The sequence below is a fragment of the Notamacropus eugenii genome, chromosome 2 (genome assembly GCF_028372415.1).
Source record: "Notamacropus eugenii isolate mMacEug1 chromosome 2, mMacEug1.pri_v2, whole genome shotgun sequence".
In the NCBI taxonomy this organism is placed as follows: domain Eukaryota; kingdom Metazoa; phylum Chordata; class Mammalia; order Diprotodontia; family Macropodidae; genus Notamacropus; species Notamacropus eugenii.
The window spans coordinates 521,252,138-521,275,945 of record NC_092873.1 but is presented as its reverse complement, the minus strand read 5'-3'; the positions used below and the strand labels follow the sequence as shown (position 1 = coordinate 521,275,945).

The 23,808-nt window shown below is 40.7% G+C and overlaps 1 protein-coding gene across 1 annotated transcript in view; it reads right to left on the bottom strand.

The window, feature by feature from the left end:
• Nucleotides 1-244: 244 nt before the first annotated feature.
• LOC140523242 (heat shock cognate 71 kDa protein-like) overlaps nucleotides 245-23,808 on the bottom strand; it is a 62,542-nt gene continuing 38,978 nt past the window's right edge. The window contains exons 3-5 of the mRNA XM_072638205.1: nucleotides 20,758-20,904; nucleotides 1,877-2,526; nucleotides 245-1,708 (exon numbers count right to left, since the gene is read on the bottom strand). Of these exons, the coding sequence (XP_072494306.1) occupies nucleotides 500-1,708; nucleotides 1,877-2,526; nucleotides 20,758-20,904 (2,006 nt within the window). The 3' untranslated portion in view covers nucleotides 245-499. The remainder of the gene's footprint in view (nucleotides 1,709-1,876; nucleotides 2,527-20,757; nucleotides 20,905-23,808) is intronic.

Sequence of the window (23,808 nt, the reverse complement as noted above, 5' to 3'; positions counted from 1 at the left end):
CAACAATAGAGAACACTTGGCCTCTTGGCAGTGGTGGTGATGGTGGTGGAATCTGGTGTGCATGATAGGAACCTTGTGGGGAAGGGTTCAATCCCTCTTTGAGTTTATGATACGGAGGAGCAAAGCCAGGCAAAATTGGACAAAAAGCCTAGATTTTTCAGAGAGAAGATTTCAAAGAGTTCAGAGGAAGGCCATGGACTAAACTTCTGTAATTTAATACAGCCTGGAAGGAAAGGAAATTCTTTCTTTTTTTTTTTTATGGTGCCAATTTTAAATAATTTTTATTCTCCAGGACAAGAATTGCATTTCCACTTGTTTACAGTACTGATAAAATGCAATGTTGTTCACTTCTCTCCCCTCTGCACACATTCAAGTATTCAGAATGCCCAGATTTATACAGTAGCTTAAATGTTACTTTTAAACTGCCACTGCCTTGGCTACAAATTTTGAGTCCTTCAATTTTTGGAAAAGCTGTGTGGAATGGTCTTTCTTCTGTTGTTTAGTCCACCTCTTCAATGGTGGGTCCAGAAGAAGCACCTCCAGATGGGGCTGCTCCACCCCCGGGGAATCCACCAGGCATGCCTCCTGGCATGCCCCCTGCACTCTGGTACAGCTTGGTAATGATGGGGTTGCAGACCTTCTCCAACTCTTTCTGCTGATGCTCAAATTCTTCCTTCTCAGCAGTCTGGTTCTTATCCAGCCAGTTGATTATTTCATTACATTTGTCAAGGATCTTCTGTTTGTCTTCATCACCAATTTTGCCTTGCAGTTTTTCATCCTCCATTGTAGCCTTCATGTTGAAAGCATAGGATTCAAGAGAATTCTTGGAAGACACCTTGTCTCTCTGCTTCTCATCCTCAGCCTTGTATTTCTCAGCCTCCTGGACCATACGCTCAATGTCTTCCTTGCTCAGACGTCCTTTATCATTGGTGATGGTGATCTTATTCTCCTTGCCTGTGCTCTTATCCACAGCAGAAACATTGAGAATGCCATTTGCATCAATGTCAAATGTCACTTCAATCTGAGGAACACCTCTGGGTGCTGGGGGGATTCCTGTGAGCTCAAATTTGCCAAGCAGGTTGTTATCCTTTGTCATTGCCCTCTCACCTTCATAAACCTGAATAAGCACACCAGGTTGGTTGTCCGAATAGGTGGTAAATGTCTGTGTCTGCTTGGTGGGGATGGTGGTATTACGTTTGATCAGAACCGTCATAACTCCACCAGCAGTTTCAATTCCAAGAGAAAGAGGAGTGACATCCAACAGCAACAAGTCCTGCACGTTCTCAGATTTATCTCCAGACAAAATGGCAGCCTGAACAGCTGCACCATAAGCAACAGCCTCATCAGGATTGATACTCTTGTTGAGCTCCTTGCCATTGAAGAAGTCTTGCAAAAGCTTCTGGATTTTCGGAATTCGAGTGGAACCACCCACCAGGACGATGTCATGAATCTGTGATTTATCTAGCTTGGCATCTCTTAAGGCCTTTTCCACAGGGTCCAGCGTACCACGGAAGAGATCAGCATTCAGCTCTTCGAAACGGGCTCGAGTGATTGATGTATAGAAGTCGATACCTTCATAGAGGGAGTCAATCTCAATACTGGCCTGGGTACTAGAAGAGAGGGTGCGTTTTGCACGTTCACAAGCGGTGCGAAGACGGCGAACAGCCCTCTTGTTCTCACTGATGTCCTTCTTGTGCTTTCTCTTGAACTAGGCAATGAAATGGTTGACCATTCGGTTGTCAAAGTCCTCCCCACCCAAGTGGGTGTCCCCAGCTGTGGACTTGACCTCAAAGATGCTATCTTCAATGGTAAGAATGGAGACATCAAAAGTACCACCTCCAAGGTCAAAGATCAACACATTTCTCTCAGCACCAACCTTTTTGTCCAAGCCATAAGCAATAGCAGCAGCAGTTGGCTCATTGATGATTCGGAGCACATTGAGACCAGCAATGGTGCCAGCATCTTTAGTGGCCTGACGTTGGGAATCGTTGAAATAGGCTGGTACTGTGACGACAGCATTTGTGACGGTCTTCCCAAGATAAGCTTCAGCAATTTCTTTCATCTTGGTCAAGACCATAGAAGACACTTCCTCTGGATAGAAACTTTTGGTCTCCCCTTTGTACTCCACTTGGACCTTAGGCCTGCCTGCATCATTCACCACTGTGAAAGGCCAGTGCTTCATGTCTGACTGTACAACTGCATCATCAAATCTGCGACCAATCAGACATTTGGCATCAAAAACTGTGTTGGTGGGGTTCATTGCAACTTGATTCTTTGCAGCATCACCGATTAAACGTTCTGTGTCGGTGAAGGCGACATAGCTGGGGGTGGTCCTGTTTCCTTGGTCATTAGCAATGATCTCCACTTTCCCATGTTGGAAGACTCCCACACAGGAGTAAGTGGTGCCAAGATCAATGCCAACTGCGGGTCCCTTCGACATGGTTTCTGGGGAACCGGGGGTCGTAGCTGACCGCTGTGGAGAAAGAAGGGCTGCTGCTGCGCTGAGTAGACCCAGGAAAGGAAATTCTTAAGAATACAATTCCAAAGTCACAAAGTGGAATGATCTCAAAGAGAAGGAAAAGAAAGAGTTTCCTGAAGAGGTCAGTGGGAATATTCAGGGAACTCAAGAAACAGCTTAGATTTTTTTTTTTTTAAAAAAAGGATATATACAGAAAAGGAAGCAATGGTGGGTCACTTGGGATAAATATGAGTGTGGCATAGCATTGTCCAAAGTATATCCAGAAGTGCTAAGGCTCAGGATGAGCTGAGACTGAGAAAGAAAGCCAAGGAAGACAAATACGCTTCTTTGTTCTAAGATATATAGGGAGGAAGAAGAGACTGAGCATGGCACTGGGGTAAATGGGACAGTGATAACGAAGAACACACTAAAGATAGCAGCCCAAGTTTAATTTTTCTATTTTTCTTCTACAAGGATGAAAGATCTTTGTATTTGCTACCACAGGACAAAAAAAATGGCTCTGTCTGTCTGTGTTCATCCTTCATTTTTGAAGAAGACCATGGCATCAGAGAAATGATGACTTGACTTGCACTTGACTTTGTTTTGAGTGAGGGAGGGGCTGTGCAAGGTCACTTCCCCGCCTGGGCCATCTGGATCCAGTGACCAGATATTTGGCAAGTTGATACCTAAGATAAATAAGGAGATAGTAGGAGAACAACCCAGCTGCCCTTAATTCCTTTAAGACTCAAAGGGGGAGGAGCTAGGAAAAGGAAGCAACTCACCTGAGCTCTCCCCAATGAAATAGAGGGCTTGTTTTTTGAAGTTTTTAATTTATTTACTTAATTTTAGTTTTAGTTATAATTCATTTTTCAATGTTTATTTCCACAAGATTTTGAGTTCCAAATTTTCTTCCCATCTTTCCCCTCCCCCACCCCAAGATGGCATGCATTCTGATTATCCCTTCCCCCAGTCTGCCCTCCTTTTTATCATCCCCTCTCTTATCCTTTTCTCTTTGGCTTTCTTAAAGGGCAAGATAAATTTCTATACCCTATTGCTTGTATATCTTATTTCCAAGTTGCATATAAAATTTTTTTTAACATTTGTTTTAAAAACTTTGAGTTACAAATTTTCTCCCTTCTTCCCTCCCCACTTGCACCCATTGAGAACAGAAGCAATTCAATGTAGGTTATATTTGTGTAGTTATGAAAACACTTCCATAATTGTCATGCTGTGAAAGTTCATATTTCCCTCCATCCTATTCCAACTGCCCCCAATAATTCTATTTTTGCCTTTGACCCTGTTCCTTATATAAAGCATTTGCTTCTGACTACCCCCTCCCCCAATCTGCTCTCCCTTCTATCATCTCCATCCCTTATCCCCTTCGCCCCTACTTTTCTGTAGGGTAAGATACCCAGTTGAGTGTGTGTATATTATTCCATCTTTAAACCAAATATGATGAGAATAAGGTTCACTCTCTCAGGGGTGAGAGAAGAATGCACTGGGAAAAAGGGAAAGGGAAAGGTAGAATGGGGGCAAAAGGTACTTTCTTCCATCCTTTCAGATGAGGAAGAACAAAGCATACCATCAGAAGAAGACATCAAAGTCAAGGATTCTACATCCAAAACCCTCCCCCAAAATACATGCAATAATCTCAGGCTATGGAAGTAACCTTCTATAACCTTATTTTTTCCCCTTTTTTTGGGCATTTTCCCAGCCAATTACTTGACTTTTGAGTCCTTTGTCAAGTGGAGGGTATACTCTGGGGACCTGTAAGTTCTCAGTTCCACCAAGCTGGCACAATCAAGGGAGAGGAGTTTACTCCTGTCCTGGACTGCACTCTGGCCTGTAGGCCACCACAAGCACTCTTTTCTGCCCAGGATCTGCAAGTAAGATTCCCTTTCCACAGCTGCTACCAACTCCACCATCTGCTTCTCCTCACCCCAGGACCTCCACTCTAGACTGAGAACCAGATTAGCTGCTTGATTCACCCAGGGTCTTTAGACTGAGGGCTCCAAAAGTGGGTGCTGCTGCTGCTGCTGACACCTTGGGGCCAGACCACACTCCCCTGTCACCCAAGTGAAAGAGCTTTCTTACTGATCTCTGAAGCTGTCTTTGGGGTTTTTGGGTTGAGAAATCTGGGAACTGCAGCTGCTGCTCGTGATTCCATGCACTGAAGCCTTCTCCAGTCCTGTCCATGCTGTGTGGTCCAGGCTGGGCTGTGCTCTTCTCCAAGCTCTTATCCAAGTGTGATACACCTTTCTTGTCAGCCTTCCAGGCTGTCTTGGGCTGGAAAATCTGTTCCACTCTGTCGTTTTGTGGCTTCTGCTGCTCTAGAATTTGTTTAGAGTCATTTTTTACAAGTATTTTGTGGGCTATTGGGGGAAAGCTAAAGCAGCTCTGTCTTCCTAGTCTACCACCTTGGCTCTGCCCTCTTCCTTGATAGTTTCTTGAAAGATGAAGTCAAGGCTCTTTTCTTTGACCGTGGTTTTCAGGTAGTCCAATAATTTTTTAAGTTATCTCTCCTAGATCTATTTTCCAGATCAATTGTTTGCCCAGTGAGATATTTCACATTGTCTTCTAGTTTTTCTTTCTTTTGGTTCTGTTTTGTAATTCCTTGATTTCTCATAAAATCATTAGCTTCCATTTTCTCCATTCTAATTTTGAAGAAATTATTTTCTTCAGTGAGCTTTTGGACCTTCTTTTCCATTTAGCCAATTTTGCTTTCTGAGGCATTCTTCTCCTCATTGGCTTTTTGGATTTCTTTTACCATTTGTGTTAGTCTATTTTTTAAGATGTTATTTTCTTTGGGATTTTTTTGGGTCTCCTTTAGCAAGCTGTTGACTTGATTTTCATGATTTACTTGAATCACTCTCATTTCTCTTCCCATTTTTTCCCTCTACTTCTCTTACTTGATTTTCAAAGCCCTTTTTGAGCTCCTCCATGACCTGAGACCAATTCATATTCTAGGAGGTTTGTGATGTAGGAGCTTTGACTCTGCTATCCTCTTCTGATTGTATACCCTGATCTTCCTTGCTATCAAAGTAAAATTCTATAGTCTAAGTTTTTTTATGATGTCTGCTCGTCTTCCCAGCCAAACATTTGCCTTTCTTATTCTTTGTCATGGTAGAATTCTGCTTCCAGTGGGGGTGGTGTCTTGTCCCAGGATTCAGGGATTCTGTATCAACCCCTCAATCCCCCATTGTCTGTGGGTCCAGAGCTCCAGAAGCAGCTTCTGCTGTTGCCACCAAAGATGTTGCTGGCCACCCCCACCCCCACTGTCCCAGGGCTGGGGCTGGATCAAGCTAGACTGGGAGCTCCTCTTTCACCAGGTCCCACAGAGTTTTCCCACTGACCGTTTTGGTATTTGTGGGTTGAGAATTCTGGAAACTGCCACAGCTGCCAATGATTCAGTCCCCTGAGGCCTACTCCTACCTGTCTGTGGTGGTGTGGCCCATGCCAGATTGTGCTGTGCTCCTTGTCCAGTACAAAACACCCTTCCTCTTTGCTTTTCACATTGTCTTGGGCTGGGGACTTGTTTCACTCTGTCATTTTGTGGGTTCTGTTGCTCTAGAACTTGTTTAGAGTCATTTTTACAGGTATTTGGAGAGCTTTGGGGGAGAGCTCAGGGAAGTCCCTGCTTTTACTCTGCCACCTTGACACTCCCTCCCTCCTCCCTAAATAGAGGACTTTCAAGCATTATTGATTAAAAGACCAGAACTGAATAGGAAATTTGACTTTCAAATGCAAGAATCAAGAGAAGCATAAAACAACAAACAGGAAAGAGAAACCATCAGAGACTTAAGAAGTTTAAATTGTTTACATTCCTACATAGGAAGATGATTTTTGTAACTCATAAGACCTTTCTCATTATTAGGGCAGTTAGAAGGTATGTATGTATGTATATATACATACATACATATATATGTGTGTGTGTGTGTATGTGTATATATATATATATGTATACATTCAGAGCAGACAAGTGTGAACTGAATATGAAAGAATGATATCTAAACAAATAAAATTAAGGGGTGAGAAAGGAATGCACTGGGTAAAAGGGAAAGGGAAAGGTAGAATGGGGTAAATTACCTCACATAAAAAGAAGCAAGAAGAAGCTTTTACAGTGGAGGGGAAGAGGAGGATGTGAGGGAGCGGGAGAGTGAGTGAACCCTTTTCTCCTCAGAATTGGCTCAAAGAGGGAATGACCTACACACTCAGTTGGGTATAGAAATCTACCTATAGGAACGTAGGAGGGAAGGCAATAAGAGAAGGGAAGGTGATAGAAGGTGGGACAGATTAGGGAGGTGGTAGTCAGAAGCAAAACACTTTTAAAGAGAGATGGGGTGTAAGGAGAGAGAGAATAGAAAAAACCGGGAGTACAGGATGAAGAGAAATACAGTCAGCAATCCTAACTGTGAAAAAAATATGAAAAGCAAGTTTCTCTGATAAAAGCCTTATTTCTGAAACATATGGAGAACTGAGTCAAATTTATAAAAATAAGAGCCATACCTCAATTGATAAATGATCAAAAGATATGACCCCTTTTCAGATGAAGTAATCAAAGCTATCTCTAGCCATATGAGAAAATGCTTTAATTCACTATTGATAGGGAAATGCAAATTAAAGCAATTCTGAGATAGTACCTCATACCTAGTAGATTGGCTAATAGGACAGAAAAGCAAAAGGACAAATGTGGAGGAAATGTGGGAAAAATGAGATGAATGCGTTGTTGGTGGAGTTGTGACATGATTCAACCATTTTGTAGAGAAATTTGGAATTGCACCCAAAAGGATATAAAACCATGCATCCAGTTTAAACTGGTAATACCACTATTAGGTCTGTATCCCAAAAAATATAAAAAGAGAAACAAAAAGGAAAAGACTTATATGTACAAAAATATTTATCGCAGCTCTTTCCTTGTGGTAAAGAATTAGAAATTGAGGCGATGTCCATCAATGGGGGAATGGCTGAAGAAATTGTGGTATGTGTTTGTGATGGAATGTTACTGTGCTATAAGGGATGATGAGTAGGATACTCTCAGAAGGAAAAAAAACTTGGAAAGATTTACAGAAGTTTATACAAAGTGACATGTGCTGTGTACAAAGTACCAGCAGTATTGTAAGATCTGCTATGGTGAGTCATTTTCAGCAGTACAATGATTCAAGACAAATCTGAAGGACTTATGATGAAAAATGCTCCATCTCCAGAGAAAGAACTGATGGTGCCTGAATACAGCTTGAAGCATACTTTTTAAACTTTAATTTTCTTAAGGTTTTTTTTTTGGTTCTAAATTTTCTTTTTCAACAAGAATATGGAAATATGTTTTATATGAGTACACATATATAACCTACATCAAATTCCTTACCTTCTTAATGGGGGTGGGGTGGGAGAGAGGGAGAAAATTTAGAACTCAGAAGTTGAAAAATAAATGTTGAAAATTGTTTCTATGTACAACTGGGAAAAATAAAATACTAAGCAAAAGAAACACAAGAACTATACCTTCAAGTACTGAAGGTTAAACAGGTAGATGTGGCTGCTTAGTTTAGTGGTTAGTAGCTTAATTAGTTAGCATCTTAGTATTTTTTGAATGATTGTTGAGGACAAAGGCTGTGTCTTAGGAATAGACAAGGTTGTTGATGCCTTGATTTTCAAGAAAAAGAAGAGGACCAACATCTAGGTCAGGGGTGGGGAACTTGTGGCCTTGAGGCTCCTTGGGGCTCTCTAGGTCCTCAAGTGCAGTCCTTTACAGTTAGGGTGAGACTCATTTAGAGTTACATTTTGAAGTCTGAATTCAGTCAAAGGGCCTCACTTGAGGACCCAGAGGGCCACATGTGGCCTCGAGGCTGTAAGTTCCCCACCCCTGATCTAGGTGATGCAGTAGATTGAGTGTTGTAATCGGGCCAGGAAGAACTGAGTGCAAATTCAAATCCAGCCACAGACACTTAGCTGTGTGACTTTGGTCACAATACTTAATTTTTCTCCGTCTCCAATTCCTCATGTGTAAAATGTGATAATGATAGTACCTATTTCCCAAGGTTGTTGTGAGGATAAAAAATTACCTGCTGTATAGCAGGACTAAACAAACGGTATATTACCTCCCGTTTTCTGGATCTCTGCATAGAAATTTAGACCATTGCTTTAAAGGTTACCGTATCATACTGCTGACTCGACGAACCAGCATGTCACTAAAAATCTGACTGAATTAGTGGAAGTATTTAAATGTGGAATAAAAGGGAATGCGGATAATGATCAACATTCTCAGAAACTATTTGACAAATTCCTTAGCAAGGCTGGAAGAAGTTTTCCCATTCTGCATTGTGAAATCTGAGAGAAACGGTACAACATCTCAGAGGCCAAGAGTTTTTTCTCTTGTCCCCTCCTCCATCTAGTCTGCCCGTTTCTGCTCTACGTCTTCATTGACACTTCCATAACTGTTACTTTACATCCCCTAACCATGAACCTTCCCGGAAGGCAATCTGGGCCTCCTTTCTTGCCCAGCTGAACCCTCAGTGTGATATAACAAGCATATAGAACATTTGAGACCATGAATATCACACATTCCTCTCTTCTCCATCATTGTCTTCTATGCAATACACAGCCTTTCCTACTTTCCTTTTCCCATTGACACCTCTGAGGCTATCAACAGTCTTTGATTTGGCTGCAGCATCTGAGCTTTTTTTTCTTTTTCCCGTCTTCTACCCCTTTTAGCTTAAAGTCCTTTTAATCTAATCTATCATCTCCAGGCAAAAATATTCTTTGACATCTAGTTTTGGCCAAGATCATGCCACACCATGGTCCAGAAAGGTGAATCCTGATCTCAGGTGCCATTCTAGCTTGTGGTTAACTTTCCACAAAGGCCCTTACCTTCAACCACTTGAGTAATGATGGCTATCTCCATCCTTCAACTTCTCAATCAATCCTTTGCAATCTTTGGGGATTCCTTTTTGGTAGTAGTATCATTTATTGCCACATAGATCTAGGTCCCCATTCTATGATGCTAGACGCACTGGGACTGAGGAAAGTTCATAAACTTGACATCTGAATGTACACCCTGTAGCGGAATGTCAAACTTAAGAGTAAAACCTGAATTCAAATTTGACTTTGCTTACTAGCTTTATGACTTTGGAGAAGCTGCTTAACCTCTCAGCCTCAGTTTACATAACAGTAAAATGAATCTGTTGTACAGGGCTGTCATGTGGATTAAATGAGATGACATGTATAAGATACTTTGCCAACGTTAAAGTGCTATATACATGCTGGCTACTATAGTATTATATTATTATTATGGCAATATCATTAGTGCCACTCAAGTCTTTTTATTCAGTATTTTCCCTCAACAATTTCCTAGCAATCAGGGCAATCCAGTGATGAGATAGATGGGCTACCTGAGAAGATTGTGAGTTATTTAAATGGAGCTCAGACGATCCAAGGTACTCAATTTCTCTGCGGAGTCTGAGCAATATCTTTTTCCAGCAATCTATCTATATATAAACTCAACATTCTATCTGTAACAGCAAGGACCCTGACATGCACAGGAAGACCTGCTCTACAGGTTCTTGGATCTGCTTTTTTAAAAAGGAAAGCAACTTGAACAATCTACTTTAATCAAACACATAGATCATTCACTTAGTTCAGGAGAAAAAGTGTGCACCTTGAACTTCAGAGAAAATACAAACAGAGAAATAAAGATCAACAGACAGGGCTTCCAACTGTCTGACTAGAAACAATACATACATAGTTACCAGAGAGAGAACACCAGCCTCTGGGTTTTCAAAGCAGAGGACTCTTTAGTCTCATCCAGTCTCATCTACTTTCATCTGGCACACCAACCTTCTTCCAAAAATTAAGCCCCAAGTAAAACCTCACCTCAGAGTATTTACATACTTGTTAGAGCTGACCCAGTGCCTCAATAGAAACTAACAAAAGGCATTGAGGCCTATTAATGGGTGGGAAGATCTAATTAACATTACACTGATCTAATTTCTTTAATGATTCCTGACAACAGAACCAAGACTGTCCCTCAAAAGTCTTTTACGTAAGCCCACAAAGTCTTAGTCCACCATTTCCTGGGACAGACTTTGAGGCATTGTGTTCTGCCTATGGTGTTTGACTTGGGCTATCACCAAAAATCAGTCAAAAGGGGCTTCAGAGATTATATACTTCAAATAGTTTTTGAAGAAGGGTCCCCTATATAGTATCCCCACCATGTGGTCATTCAATCTTCCTTTGAGGAACTCTAGTGGAGAGATTATCAACTTCCCATAGGAAGTCATTCCATTTTTGATGGATTTGATCTTTTTTTTTAAAATTTATTTATTTATTTAACTTTAAACATTCATTTTCACAGAATTTTGGGCTCCAAATTTTCTCCCCCCCTTGTCCTCTCCCCGCACCCCAAAACACCAAGCATTCCAATTGCCCCCATCACCAATCTGCTCTCTCCTCCATCATTCCTCTCTGCCCTTGTCTCCATCCTCTCCTCTGTCCTGTAGGGCCAAATAACTTTCTATACCCCTTTACCTGTATTTCTTATTTCCTAGCAGCAAGAACAGTACTCGACAGTTGTTCCTAAAACCTTGAGTTCCAACTTCTTTTCCTCCATCCCTCCCCACCCCCTCCCTTTGGAAGGCAAGCAATTCAATATAGACCAAATCTGTGTAGTTTTGCAAATGACTTCCATAATAGCCATGTTGTATAAGACTAACTATATTTCCCTCCATCCTATCCTGCCCCCAATTACTTCTATTCTCTGTTTTGATCCTGTCCCTCCCCATGAGTGTAGACCTCAAATTGCACCCTCCTCCTCATGCCCTCCCTTCCATCGTCCCCCCCCCACCCTGCTTATCCCCTTATCCCCCACTTTCCTGTATTGTAAGATAGGTTTTCATACCAAAATGAGTGTGCATTTTATTCCTTCCTTTAGTGGAATGTGATGAGAGTAAACTTCATGTTTTTCTCTCACCTCCCCTCTTTTCCCCCAAACTAAAAACGTCTTTTGCTTGCCTCTTTTATGAGAGATAATTTGTCCCATCCCATTTCTCCCTTTCTCCTCCCATATATTTCTCTCTCACTGCTTGATTTCATTTTTTTTTTAAGATATGATCCCATCCTCTTCAATTCACTCTGTGCACTCTGCCTCTATGTGTGTGTGCATGTGTATTTGTGTGTGTGTAATCCCACCCAGTACCCAGATACTGAATAGTTTCAAGAGTTACAAATATTTTCTTTCCATGTAGGAATGTAAACAGTTCAACTTTAGTAAGTCCCTTATGACTTCTCTTTGCTGTTCACCTTTTCATGCTTCTCTTCATTCTTGTGTTTGAAAGTCAAATTTTCTTTTTAGCTCTGGTCTTTTCATCAAGAATGCTTGAAAGTCCTCTATTTCATTGAAAGACCAATTTTTCCCCTGAAGTATTATACTCAGTTTTGCTGGGTAGGTGATTCTTGGTTTTAGTCCTAGTTCCTTTGACTTCTGGAATATCCTATTCCATGCCCTTCGATCCCTTAATGTAGAGGCTGCTAGATCTTGTGTTATCCGGATTGTATTTCCACAATACTTGAATTGTTTCTTTCTAGCTGCTTGCAATATTTTCTCCTTGACCTGGGAACTCTGGAATTTGGCCACAATGTTCCTAGGAGTTTCTCTTTTTGGATCTCTTTCCAGTGGTGATCGGTGGATTCTTTCAATATTTATTTTGCCCTCTGGTTCTAGAATATTAGGGCAGTTTTCCTTGATAATTTCATGAAAGATGATGTCTAGGCTCTCTTTTTGATCATAGCTTTCAGGTAGGCCCATAATTTTTGAATTGTCTCTCCTGGATCTATTTTCCAGGTCAGTTGTTTTTCCAATGAGATATTTCACATTATCTTCCATTTTTTCATTCTTTTGGTTTTGTTTTGTGATTTCTTGGTTTCTCATAAAGTCATTAGCCTCCATCTGTTCCATCTAATTTTGAAAGAACTATTTTCTTCAGTGAGCTTTTGAATCTCCTTTTCCATTTGGCTAATTCTGCTTTTGAAAGCATTCTTCTCCTCATTGGCTTTTTGAACCTCCTTTGCCAATTGAGTTAGCCTATTTTTCAGGGTGTTATTTTCTTCAGAATTTTTTTGGGTCTCCTTTAGCAGGGTGCTGACCTGCTGTTCATACTTTGCTTGCTTGTCTTTCATTGCTCTTCCCAGTTTTTCCTCCACCTCTCTAACATAGTTTTCAAAATTTTCTGAGCTCTTTTTGAGCTTTTCCATGGTCTGATCCCATTGAGTGGGCTGGGATATAGAACTTCCATGTCTTTCCCTGATGGTGAGCACCGCTCTTCCTCATCAGAAAGGAGGGGAGGAGAAACCTGTTCACCAAGAAAGTAACCCTCTATAGTCTTGGTTTTTTTCCCTTTTCTGGGCGTTTTCCCAGCCAGTGACTTGACCTCTGAATATTCTCCTCACACCCACCTCACGTCCTGATCCTCCCAGTCAGCGTTTGGGGTCTGAGATTCAAATGCTGCTCCCCAGCCTCAGGGCTTTGGGCGGGGGCAGGGCTGCTATTCAGTGTGAGATCAAGTTCAGCTGCCTGGGTGGGGGCAGGGCCACCTCACAGGCTCAGTTCCCTCAGGGGGTTTATGCAGAGACCTTCAACAATGGATCCAGGCTCCTGCCTGCTTGGAGAGCCCTGGTCTGCTCCCACCTCTGCTGCTGCCTCTTGAGGGGGCCTGAGTCATGGGGGCTCCCCACTCCCCTCTCGACCCACTGAAGAGACCCTCTCACCGACCCTTGTCACCTGTGGGTGCAGGGACCCGCATGGCTGCTGGAGATTCTGTCCCTGAAGCCTGCTCGGATCTGCTCCCCGTTCAGATCTGCTCCTCTTGGCACCGGGCGGCTGTGGCAGGGCTGTGCTTGGCTCCCAGTCTGCAGCGCAAAGAACCTTTTGAGTGAGGTTTTCAGGCTCTCTGGAACAGAAATCTCGTCCGCTCCGCTGTTCTGTGGCTTTTCCTGCTCCCGAATTTATTGTCAGCTCTTTTCTACAGATATTTCATGGGCTGTGGGATTGGAGCTAGTGTATTTGTGTTTCTACTCCGCCATCTTGGCTCCACCCAGGCTGATGGATTTAATCTTTAGGACAATTTCTCTTTTTTTTTTTAAAAAGTTTTTCTTGATATTGTCAGTTCTCACATCATCATAGTTATCCTAAGTATTCCCCCTTTCCATCCAGGAGAAGCATCTCATAAAACAAATAATATTTTTCAGAGAGAAAGAGAAAAATCATCACTAGTGATCAATATATTGAAAAAAATCCAAAAATATGTGCAATCTGTAAAACGTGTGCAGTTCCCCGCTCCATGACAAGGTGGGCTAAGATGGCCTCTTGTATCTCTTCATTCAAGTTCTGCTGGATCCTTACAATTTTGTTACATTTCCTTTTGATTTCTGGTGTCATTCTTTCGATTACAATGTAGTAGTTACTGTGGAAATTGTTTTCTTGACTCTGCTTACATCATGAAGCATCAATTCTTATAGATCTTCCCATGCTTCTCTGTATTCATTGCAAACATAATTTCTTCTGGCACAGTGATAGTCCCTTGCATTGATGTTCCAAAGTTTGTTTAACCATTCCCCATTTGGTGGGCAACTACTTTGCTTCCAAGTTTTAGCAATCATAATAAATATTTTGGGGTATATGGGGACTTTCTTCTTATCGATGGCTTTCTTGGGGCATAAATCCTGTAATGGATTCTCTGGTTCATAGAGTATGGACATTTTAGTTACTTTAATTGTGTAATTCCAAATTGCTTTCCAAAATAGTTGCACCATTTCACAGCTCCACCCACAATGTATTAGTGTGCTTGTCCTTTTGTAACTACTACACAACTGACTGTTTGCATTTATTGTTATTTCTTTATTACCAATTTTCAGGGTACAAGGTAAAACCTCAAGTATGTTGTGATGTACATTTCTCTTATGATTAGCGATTTAGAGCATGCTTTCATGTGGTAGTAAATACTTTTAAATTCTTTCAAGAAATGTGTGCTCATATCCTTTGATCACTTATCTATTGTAATACATTCAGTACACATATATGCATATGTGTGTGTATGTATAATATATCTTGGATATCAAACCCTTATCAGACAAATTTGACATGAAGGTTTTCTTTTTCATTCTATTGCTTTCCTTCTTATCTTAGGCACATTAATGTCTGTGCAGAAGCTTTTCAGCTTCAAGTAATCAAAGTTATCCATTTAATCTCTTTTAATTGCTTCTGCCTCTTTTTTGGTTAAGAATAGAACTCCGATCCACAGCTGCAAGAGGTATATGATCCATTTTTCTTTGATTATTTTTGGTAGTAAAATCTTTACTATTAATTTTTTAAGAATGTATTGTGGAATATGGCATAAGATATTGCTCTAAGGCTAATTTTTACCAGACTAGTTTTGATCAAATAAAGAGTTTTTCCTAGGTAATTCATGTTTTCTACTTTCTCAAACACTGGGTTATTGAATTCAATTGTTTCTGCTTCTCTCCTGTCCAGTTTTGTTACATTTATCTAGCTCTCTGTTCTTTAACCAACATCAGATGGTTTTAATGACTGCTGCTTTATAGTTTAACTTGAGGTATGAAAGTGCTATTCCCCCTTTATCCCTACTTTTTTTCATCATTTCCATTGATATTCTAAATCTTTTTTTCACCAAATGGTTAGAAAGATTTCTCTCAAGTTAAACTCTGCCTCTGCTTTTTATACATTCTCCCTACTATCTTAGTTTTGGACTCCAAGACCAAACTTCACATCTTGAAATACTTGGAAGCTAGCTGGCTTATCCTTCTCCTCACTCTGATCTCCTCCAAAATATTTTCTAGGCCAAACATGCCCAGACATTCATGTGAGAGGATCTTGAGATCGAGAATGTCAACATTCAGGCTGTTCTGCTCTGGACACTCTTCAGCTGGTCAATGTCCTCCTCAAATGTGGTACCTAGAATTGATGACACTACAGTAGAGGAAGCCAAACACAGAGTGCATCATCTCCCTTTTTTTGGATCTCTGCATAGAACATTTAGATCATTGCATTAAAAGGTGCCATATCATACTACTGATTAAACAGGAGTTCACTAAAAACCTGAGATCTGCCTCCCATGTACTCAGTTCAGTTCAAATGCATATAAACTGCCTACAAAGTTAAAACTGAAATAGTTGCTGCCTTCAAAGAGCTTACATTCTACTGAGCACTTGTATAGTCATATGTGCTATACAAGTAAATATTATGAAGGAGGTGCTTTTATTATCCCCACTTAATAGTTGGGGAAACTGAGGCTGAGAGAAGTGAGTTGTGTTCAAGGTTGAATTTGAACTTGGTTTTTCCTGACTTCAAGTTCAACATTATCCATTGCAGCACCTAGAAACTGTCTTTGAGTCTCTGGCCCCTTTGTCCTCTCACTTGGCTTCACTTTGTTGTTTCGATGTATCTGGTGTGCTAAACTCTTTGTGACCCCATTTGGGAATTCCTTGGCAGAGATATTGGAGTGATTTGCCTTTTCCTTCTCCAGTCCATGTTGCAGATGAGGAAACTGAGACAAACTGTGTGAAGTGACTTGCCCAGGGTCACATGGCTAGTAAGTGTCCATGGCTAGATTTGAACTCACAAAGGTAGCTTTTCTGATTCTAGGTCCAGTGCTCTGTGCACCATGGTGCCACTTAGCTTTCCTGTCTTACTTTGCTATACTCCAAACCTTGACTGCTCCCAGTCTCAGACTTCTCTGCTTCCATTCATAACCCTGGGTACACTTGGAAAAGGCCAAGGAATAGTTCCAGTGGGTTCACTATAAATTCATTTATTGATTCTTATCTGAATTCTCACAGCTCCACATCAACTCTTTTTCCCCCTTTCATGATTCCTTCTGATTCATTCTCTCATCGTCTCCACAGTCCTATTCAAAATCTTTTCCTTTCCCCTTCCACCTTTTATACCACCTCCTCTTCCTTTGACCAAAGTATCTATGATTTCCACCTTTACTGAGGAAAGAAAGGCCACATTTCATTGTTCCTTCTTTTTCTTGCCTGTATATCAAAACCTTTTTTTAAAAAAATTCTGTATGCATTCTTTTGATCCAGTCTCAGAGGAGGAAGAAAGGCGAACCCCTCCCATCTTGGCCTTTTACTCTTATCCCCTCTCATTTCCCCTAACAAATGGCCCAGTATATCAATTCCCTTATTTTTGTTCTCCTCCATCGTCATTTATTCATTTCCTCCTTCACTGCCATAAACAATTCTAGCCAGACCCCCTCTCCCATCCTTGAAAAAACCTTCACTTGCCCCTGACATTTCCTCAAGCCATGGTCCTATGGATTGTATTCCTTTTACAGTTAAACTCTGTAAAAGATTCTCTCCAGTCATTCCTTACGTCCTCATCTTCCCATCTTTCTTCATTCCATGGCAAACTGGCTTCTGACCTCAAAACCTGATGGCAATTTTGCTCTCCTGAAGTTATCTATCATCTTTTCAACTGTCCTAATTTTTTAAATTCCTCATTGTTCTTGACTTCTCTGAAGTTTTTGAACCTGTGACAAACTTTCCACCTGAATAAGTTCTCCTTCCTTGGCTTTTGTGACATTGTATTCTCTCTCCATTTCTTGAATAGCTGTAATGTGCCAGGTATTATGCTAAGTGCTGGAGTCACATAGAAAGATACAAAACCCCAAAGCCCAAAGCATAGTCACTGCTCTCAAGGAGACAAATTCTAAAGATTCTGCCTTGATCTTTTTTTTTCACTTTCTGTACTCTCTCTTATGGTGATCTCATCAGTTCCTAAGAAAGAAAGGAAATAAGTATTTATTAAGCACCTACTATGTGCCAGGCACTATGCCAAGAACTTTACAAATATTACTTTTACAAATCTCATTTCATCCCTCCAACAACCTCATTTTGTAATTGAAGAAATTTGGGGCTAAACAGAAGTCAAGTGACTTGTCCAGGATCTCTCAGCTAGTAAGTATCTGAGATTGGATTTGAACTTAGGAAGATTAGTCTTCCTCATTTCAAACCCAATGTTCTATACACTATGGTGCCACCTAGCTGTCCCAAATCATAGGTGTACTATGGCAGTTACAACCCACACTCCTCAACTGAAGTTTCTGACCTGTGAAGGTAGTCAGCTAAATTCAGCAACAACATAGTGGCTTTGGGGAAGCTAATTGGTCTCTCTCCAGGGCTAAACCTTTGCTACAGCATTCTGCAAGGGCAGAACTGGATTAAGGCCACTTTGTTGGTGAGAGTTCCTACAAGACTGAAGGCCCCCAGGTCATCTCTGCCCACAGCAATTTCCTTATATTACTCTTGTTTCTGTCTTGAAAATTTCTGTCTAATCTATGACGGATACTGTGAAGGATTTACTCCCAGATATTTAAGGGGCATCTTGGTTCTATGCTCATGGGAGAACAGGAAGTTATAATTGGAGACTATATTGGTTTGTATACAACTGTGGGCAGCCAGGAACAGCTGGGGATGGTGGGGAGTAGAAAGTGCTGGTAAGATGACTTAGTGGGGCAAGGGTGGCCAAGGATGAACTGTGAGATCATATTATTCCCAGAAATCTTTCTCTAAGTCATCCCCTAGCTTTTATTTCAAGGCATCATGTATAAGGATAGATGGAGGTGTTCTTAGAGAGGCTCTAGGAGGTTCTCCACCATCAAAAAGAGTCATCTACACTTCAATGTGCTCCCTGAAGCCTGGAAATATATGGATATATTCTTTTTCAAATAGTTTTAATAGATTCCCCCCTTTTAACCTCATTGTTATTTCAAACCCTTCTCTCTTTTTTTTTTGACAAATAAAGCAAATAAATTTTAGAAAAAAACCCTTTTAATAAGGAGTAAGAGGGGAAAGGATGCTACCCTCAGCTCTCAGCTAATGAGAAAATTCAATTATCCAGAGGACCTCCTGTACATTATCTGTCAGTTTCATCTTTGGATTTCTCCTCCAACACAAGTCAGAGGATGTTAAAATTGGAAGGAACTTTGGTGATTATCTGGTCCCCCTCCTCCCCCCCAACCTCCCCCCCCCATTTATTATAAAGGGATGGATATGTCATATTAAGTGTAATTTTATTTTTAGCTGAGTCTTTGTAAAATTGTAATAGGACATTTGAAGGCATTGGTGTCCCTGGAGAATTCCCTTGCTGTAGTGACACTCAGTAAAGGAGCTGCATCTCAAATCAGTCTAAGCTACAGGGACCTCAGAAGATCTCCAAAGGCTGGAATTGCAAGCCATGTAAGTGAGAGTTTAGAAAAATAAAATACTTTCAGTCTGATCTTGGGTGATTAAGGTCCTGGGGTTCCACAGAAGCAGAGAATTCACTGTGGTCAGTTCTCTGGGCTCTCCATGAGCAGTGTCCTGTGATTTCCCCCACTGCATGTAAATTTGTGAGAATTTCCTTCCCAGAGGGATCTTATCTCTGTGATGTGGCTCACTGGTACATTCCACTGTCTGACCACATCAGTAGTCCCCATGTGCTGACAGGCCTCCTTCTTCATTCCTATGCACTTCGGCTCAATTGGGAAAAACTGAATGTGAAATAGGTCTTGCCAGGATTCTGTGGTCTGCCTGTATTCCATGGAAGTCAGTTGGGTGGGAGGGGCATTCTGGAGAGCAGTTTATTCTCTCATGTCCGTTGTGTTTTCTTTTCCTTTTTTCTCCTCTACTTAAGCAGACATCCAAAATCCAGTTTTGGGAATGAGCAGGGTGAACAATAGATTTTAGTTCTGTTATTGATACAATGAAGCAAGAACAGCTGGCACTTACATTGTGATTTAAATGCAAGGTATTTTACAAAAAATATCTTATCCTTATAACACACCTGGAAAGTAGACACTATTATTATCATCCCTATTTCACAGATGAAGAAATTGAGTCAGATTGGGGTTATATGACTTACCTCAGGTCACATATCTAGGAAGTGTCTGAGGTTGGATTTGAACTCAGGTCTTACTGACTCCAGGCCTGGCTTTCTATCCATTGTGACACCTAGATGCCTATGATCTTGTGCTTTTGAGGAGAGAGATTTATATTTGCCTGACTTAGCAGTAAGATTCCTATATTTCAGAGATATTATGGGTTTCCAAACATTTTTGGTCCCCAAAACTTATTGGTTTTTTAGTAAATCTTCCCATACTCCCATTCTATATGAAAAGAAAAAAAATCTAGGTTTTGCCATACATGGGTGCATAACAAATAAAGTGAGGTTAACTCTCCCCTCTCTGGAGAGTAATGGAGAGAGATCACTTGGAAACCAAAATAAATTAATCTCTCTGTTTCAGTTTCCTCATCTGAAAAATGTGGATGATAATAATAATAATATTCACTGCACTGATTTACAGTGAAGATCCAATAAGTGGGTACTATATGTAAAGTACTTTGCAAGCCTTAAATTGCTAAAAATATTATTTGTTAATAATAATCAATAATAAACTATTATTAATATTAATGATAGTAACAACAGAAGTGTGATTTTTGTCAAGTCAGTCTTCTTGGGCATCTGTTTTCTCATCTGTAAAATGGGGACAGGCCTAGATAATTATAAAGTTGCCTTCGATTTCTTAATCTTCTCATCATTTTCTCAGTCTGTTAAATGGGCATCAGGGGATGGAATTTGTGATGCCATTACCATGGGGAACTTCCAGGTGGCCCAATATCTCCAGTGGCTTCTTGTTACTTCCAGAATCAAATTTAACTCCTGTGTTTGGCATTTAAAGTCCTTCACAATCTGGACCCCTTGTACTTTTCCCAGTTTTTTTACGTTTTTCCCTTTACATGTTCTATGCTACACCTACACATCTACTCCCTATTATTCCTTGATCACAAATATCCATTTCTCATGCTAGCTGTGATTAACACAGAGGTAGAAAACACTGGGTAGTCAAAGCTAGATTAAAATGTAATCGAGGATAGTAGGGAGGTGGAGCCAAGATGGCATAGTAGAAGCAGAGATCTACCTGACCTTTCCACCCAAACCCGTCAAAATGCCTGTAAAAAATGACTGAACAAATTCTAGTGCATCAGAAGCCACAAAATGACAGTGTGAAACACATTTCCAGCCCAAGACAGTCTAGAAGGCCAACATAAGGAATCTATTGCACCAGATTCGGAGCAGAGTGAAGCCCAGCATGGGCTGTGTGGGCACAGATAGGACTGGAGCAAGCTTCAGGGTGCTGAATCACAGTGCCATGGCTTCTAGACTCCTCAACCCACTGACACCAAAGACAGCTTCAAAGGTCAGTGGGAAATCTCTCTCAGCTGGGTGAGAGAGGAACATGGTCTGGTCTTACCCCCAGCCACAGCTGCTTCTGGAGCTCTTGGTCTAGAGATGGTAGGGGAATCTAACAGCTGATCTGGGTTGGAGGTGTGGGTGGCAGCCTTGGGGCAAGGAGGAGCACTGGCATGGTGGAGGTGGTGGTGACTGTTGAGAGCAAATCCTATTCACAGATGCAGGGCAGAAAAGAGTGCTTGTGGTTACTCCCAGATCAGAGTGTAGGCCAGGAGAGAAGTAGACACCTCTCCTTGGATCATATCACTTTGGAGGAGCTGAGAATTTACAGGTCCCTGAAGATATCTCTGAAAACAGCTGCATAAAACCCCTGACACTTCGGGACAGTGCACCTTCAACTTAAGAAGGAGCTTAGAGGTCAAGCAATTGGCTGTGAAAATGACCAAAAGGGGAAAAAATAAGACTATAAAAGATGACTTTCTTGGTGAAAAGATATTTTCTTATGATGAGGAAGCTCAAAGCACACAACCACAGGAAGATCAAAGCATACAACTGGAGAAAGACAGCAAGATCAAAGCTTCTACATCCAAAGACACAAAGAAAAATATAAAATGGGCTCAGACCTTGGAAGAGCTCAAAAAGGATTTTGAAAATCAAGTAAGAGAAGTAGAGGAAAAATTGGGAAGAGAGATGAGAATGAAGAAATCATACAAAACGAGTCAACAGCTTGCTACAGGAGACCCAAAAAATGCTGAAGAAAATAACACCTTTAAAAATAGACTAACCCAAACGGCAAAAGAGGTTCAAAAAGCCAATGAGGAGAAGAATGCATTAAAAAGCAGAATTGGCCAAATGGAAAAGGAGGTCCAAAAGCTCACTGAAGAAAATAATTCCTTCAAAATTAGAATGGAGCAAATGGAAGATAATGACTTTATGAGAAATCAAGAAATTATAAAATAAAACCAAAAGAATGAAAAAATAGAAGACAATGTGAAATATTGTGGCTACAATGTGATATTCACAGTGCCTACAGTGGTCATGAATATCCTGGTACAATTCTGAATTGCAAAATACCATACACTGTCCACAAGAAAGACAGAACCAAAACATTTATTCAGACACCACAAAGCCAAGTTCATCATAGTAACAAAAACCTACACACAGTAATAATGCAGAGAACAACACCATTCCCAAGCCTTCCCCCTGCTAGGCTTCCCATAAACCAACTCCATTAAACAAATCACAAACAATCTCTTTCACCAGCAGCCTGCATCTTTCGTAGCTCTGACTGCTCTCATAAATAATTTCCTCTCAGGTCTGCTCTAACTCTGCCTCTTCCTGTTCCACCTATTCAGAAACTCCGCTCACCACAGGCTCCATGTGACTCAGACTTGCATGTAACCCAGGCAGGTAACATGGGCCTGTTAATGAATGAGAAAAATCTCCTCATTTAAATTGCCATTACTATTTACTAATTACATTTACTAATTACTAATTACCATTACTAATTGCATCTCATTGGAAAAATAACTAACCTGGAAAATAGATCCAGGAGAGATGATTTAAAAATTATTGGTCTACCTGAAAATCATGATTAAAAAAAGGGCCTAGACATCATCTTTCAAGATATTATCAAGGCAAACTGCCCTGATAGTCTAGAACCAGAAGGTAAAATAAAAATTGAAAAACTCCATCAATCACCTCCTGAAAGAGATATCAAAAGGAAAACTCCTGGGAATATTGTAGCCAAATTCCAGAGATCCTAGATCAAGGAGAAAAATATTATAAGCAGCAAGAAAGAAATAATTTGAGTATTGTGGAAACACAATCAAGATACACAGACTTTAGCAGCTTTTACACTAAGGGATCAGAGGGCTTGGAATATGATATTCCCCTGGTCAAAGCAGTTGGGATTAAAATCAAGAGTCACCTATCCAGCAAAACTGCACATAATACTTTTTTTAAAATTAAATTTATTTATTTATTTTGTTTTCAAAATTTGTTTCCACAAAATTTTGAGTTCCAAATTTTCTACCCATCTCTCCACTTCCCCTACCCCCAAACGCCAAGCATTCTAATTATACCTACCACCAATCTGCCCTCCCTTCTAGCATCCCTCCCTTCCATTATCCCCATCTTCTCTTTTGTCCTGTAGGGCATGATTAATTTCTATACCCCATTACCTGTATTTCTTATTTCCCAGTTGTATGCAAGAATAATACTCTAGAGTTGTTCTTAAAACTTTGAGTTCCAACTTCTCTTCTTCCTCCCTCTCCACCCATCCCCATTGGGAAGGCAAGCAATTCAATATAGGCTGTACATGTATAGTCTTGCAAAAGACTTCTATAATAGTCATGTTGTGTTAGACTAACTGTATTTCCCTCCATCCTATCTTGCCCCCCCATTCCTTCTGTTCTCTCTTTTGACCTTGTCCCTTCCCAAGAGTGTTGACTTCCAATTGCTCCATCCTCCAATTGCCCTCTCTTCCATCATCCCCCCACCCAGCTTATCCCCTTCTCCCCCACTTTCCTGTATTGTAAGATAAGTTTTCATACCAAAATGAGTGTGCATTTTATTCCTTTCTTTAGTCAAATGTGATGAGAGTAAACTTCATGTTTTTCTCTCACCTCCCTTCTTTTTCCCTCCACTAAAAAGTCTTTTGCCTGTCTCTTATGAGAGATAATTTGCCCCATTCCATTTCTCCCTTTCTCCTCCCAATATATTTCTCTCTCACCCCTTAATCTCATTTTTTAAAGATTCGACCCCATCCTATTCCATTCACTCTGTGCTCTGTCTCTGTGTGTGTGTGCATGTGTGTGTGTGTGTGTGTGTGTGTGTATGTAATCCCACCAACTACCCAGATACTGAAAAGTTTCAAGAGTTACAAATATTGTCTTTCCATGTAGGAATGTAAACAGTTCAACTTTAGTAAAGTCCCTTATGACTTCTCTTTGCTGTTTACCTTTTCATGCTTCTCTTCATTCTTGTGTTTGAAAGTCAAATTTCCTTTTCAGCTCTGGTCTTTTCATCAAGAATTCTTGAAAGTCCTCTATTTCATTGAAAGACCATTGTTTCCCCTGAAGTATTATACTCAGTTTTGCTGGGTAAGTGA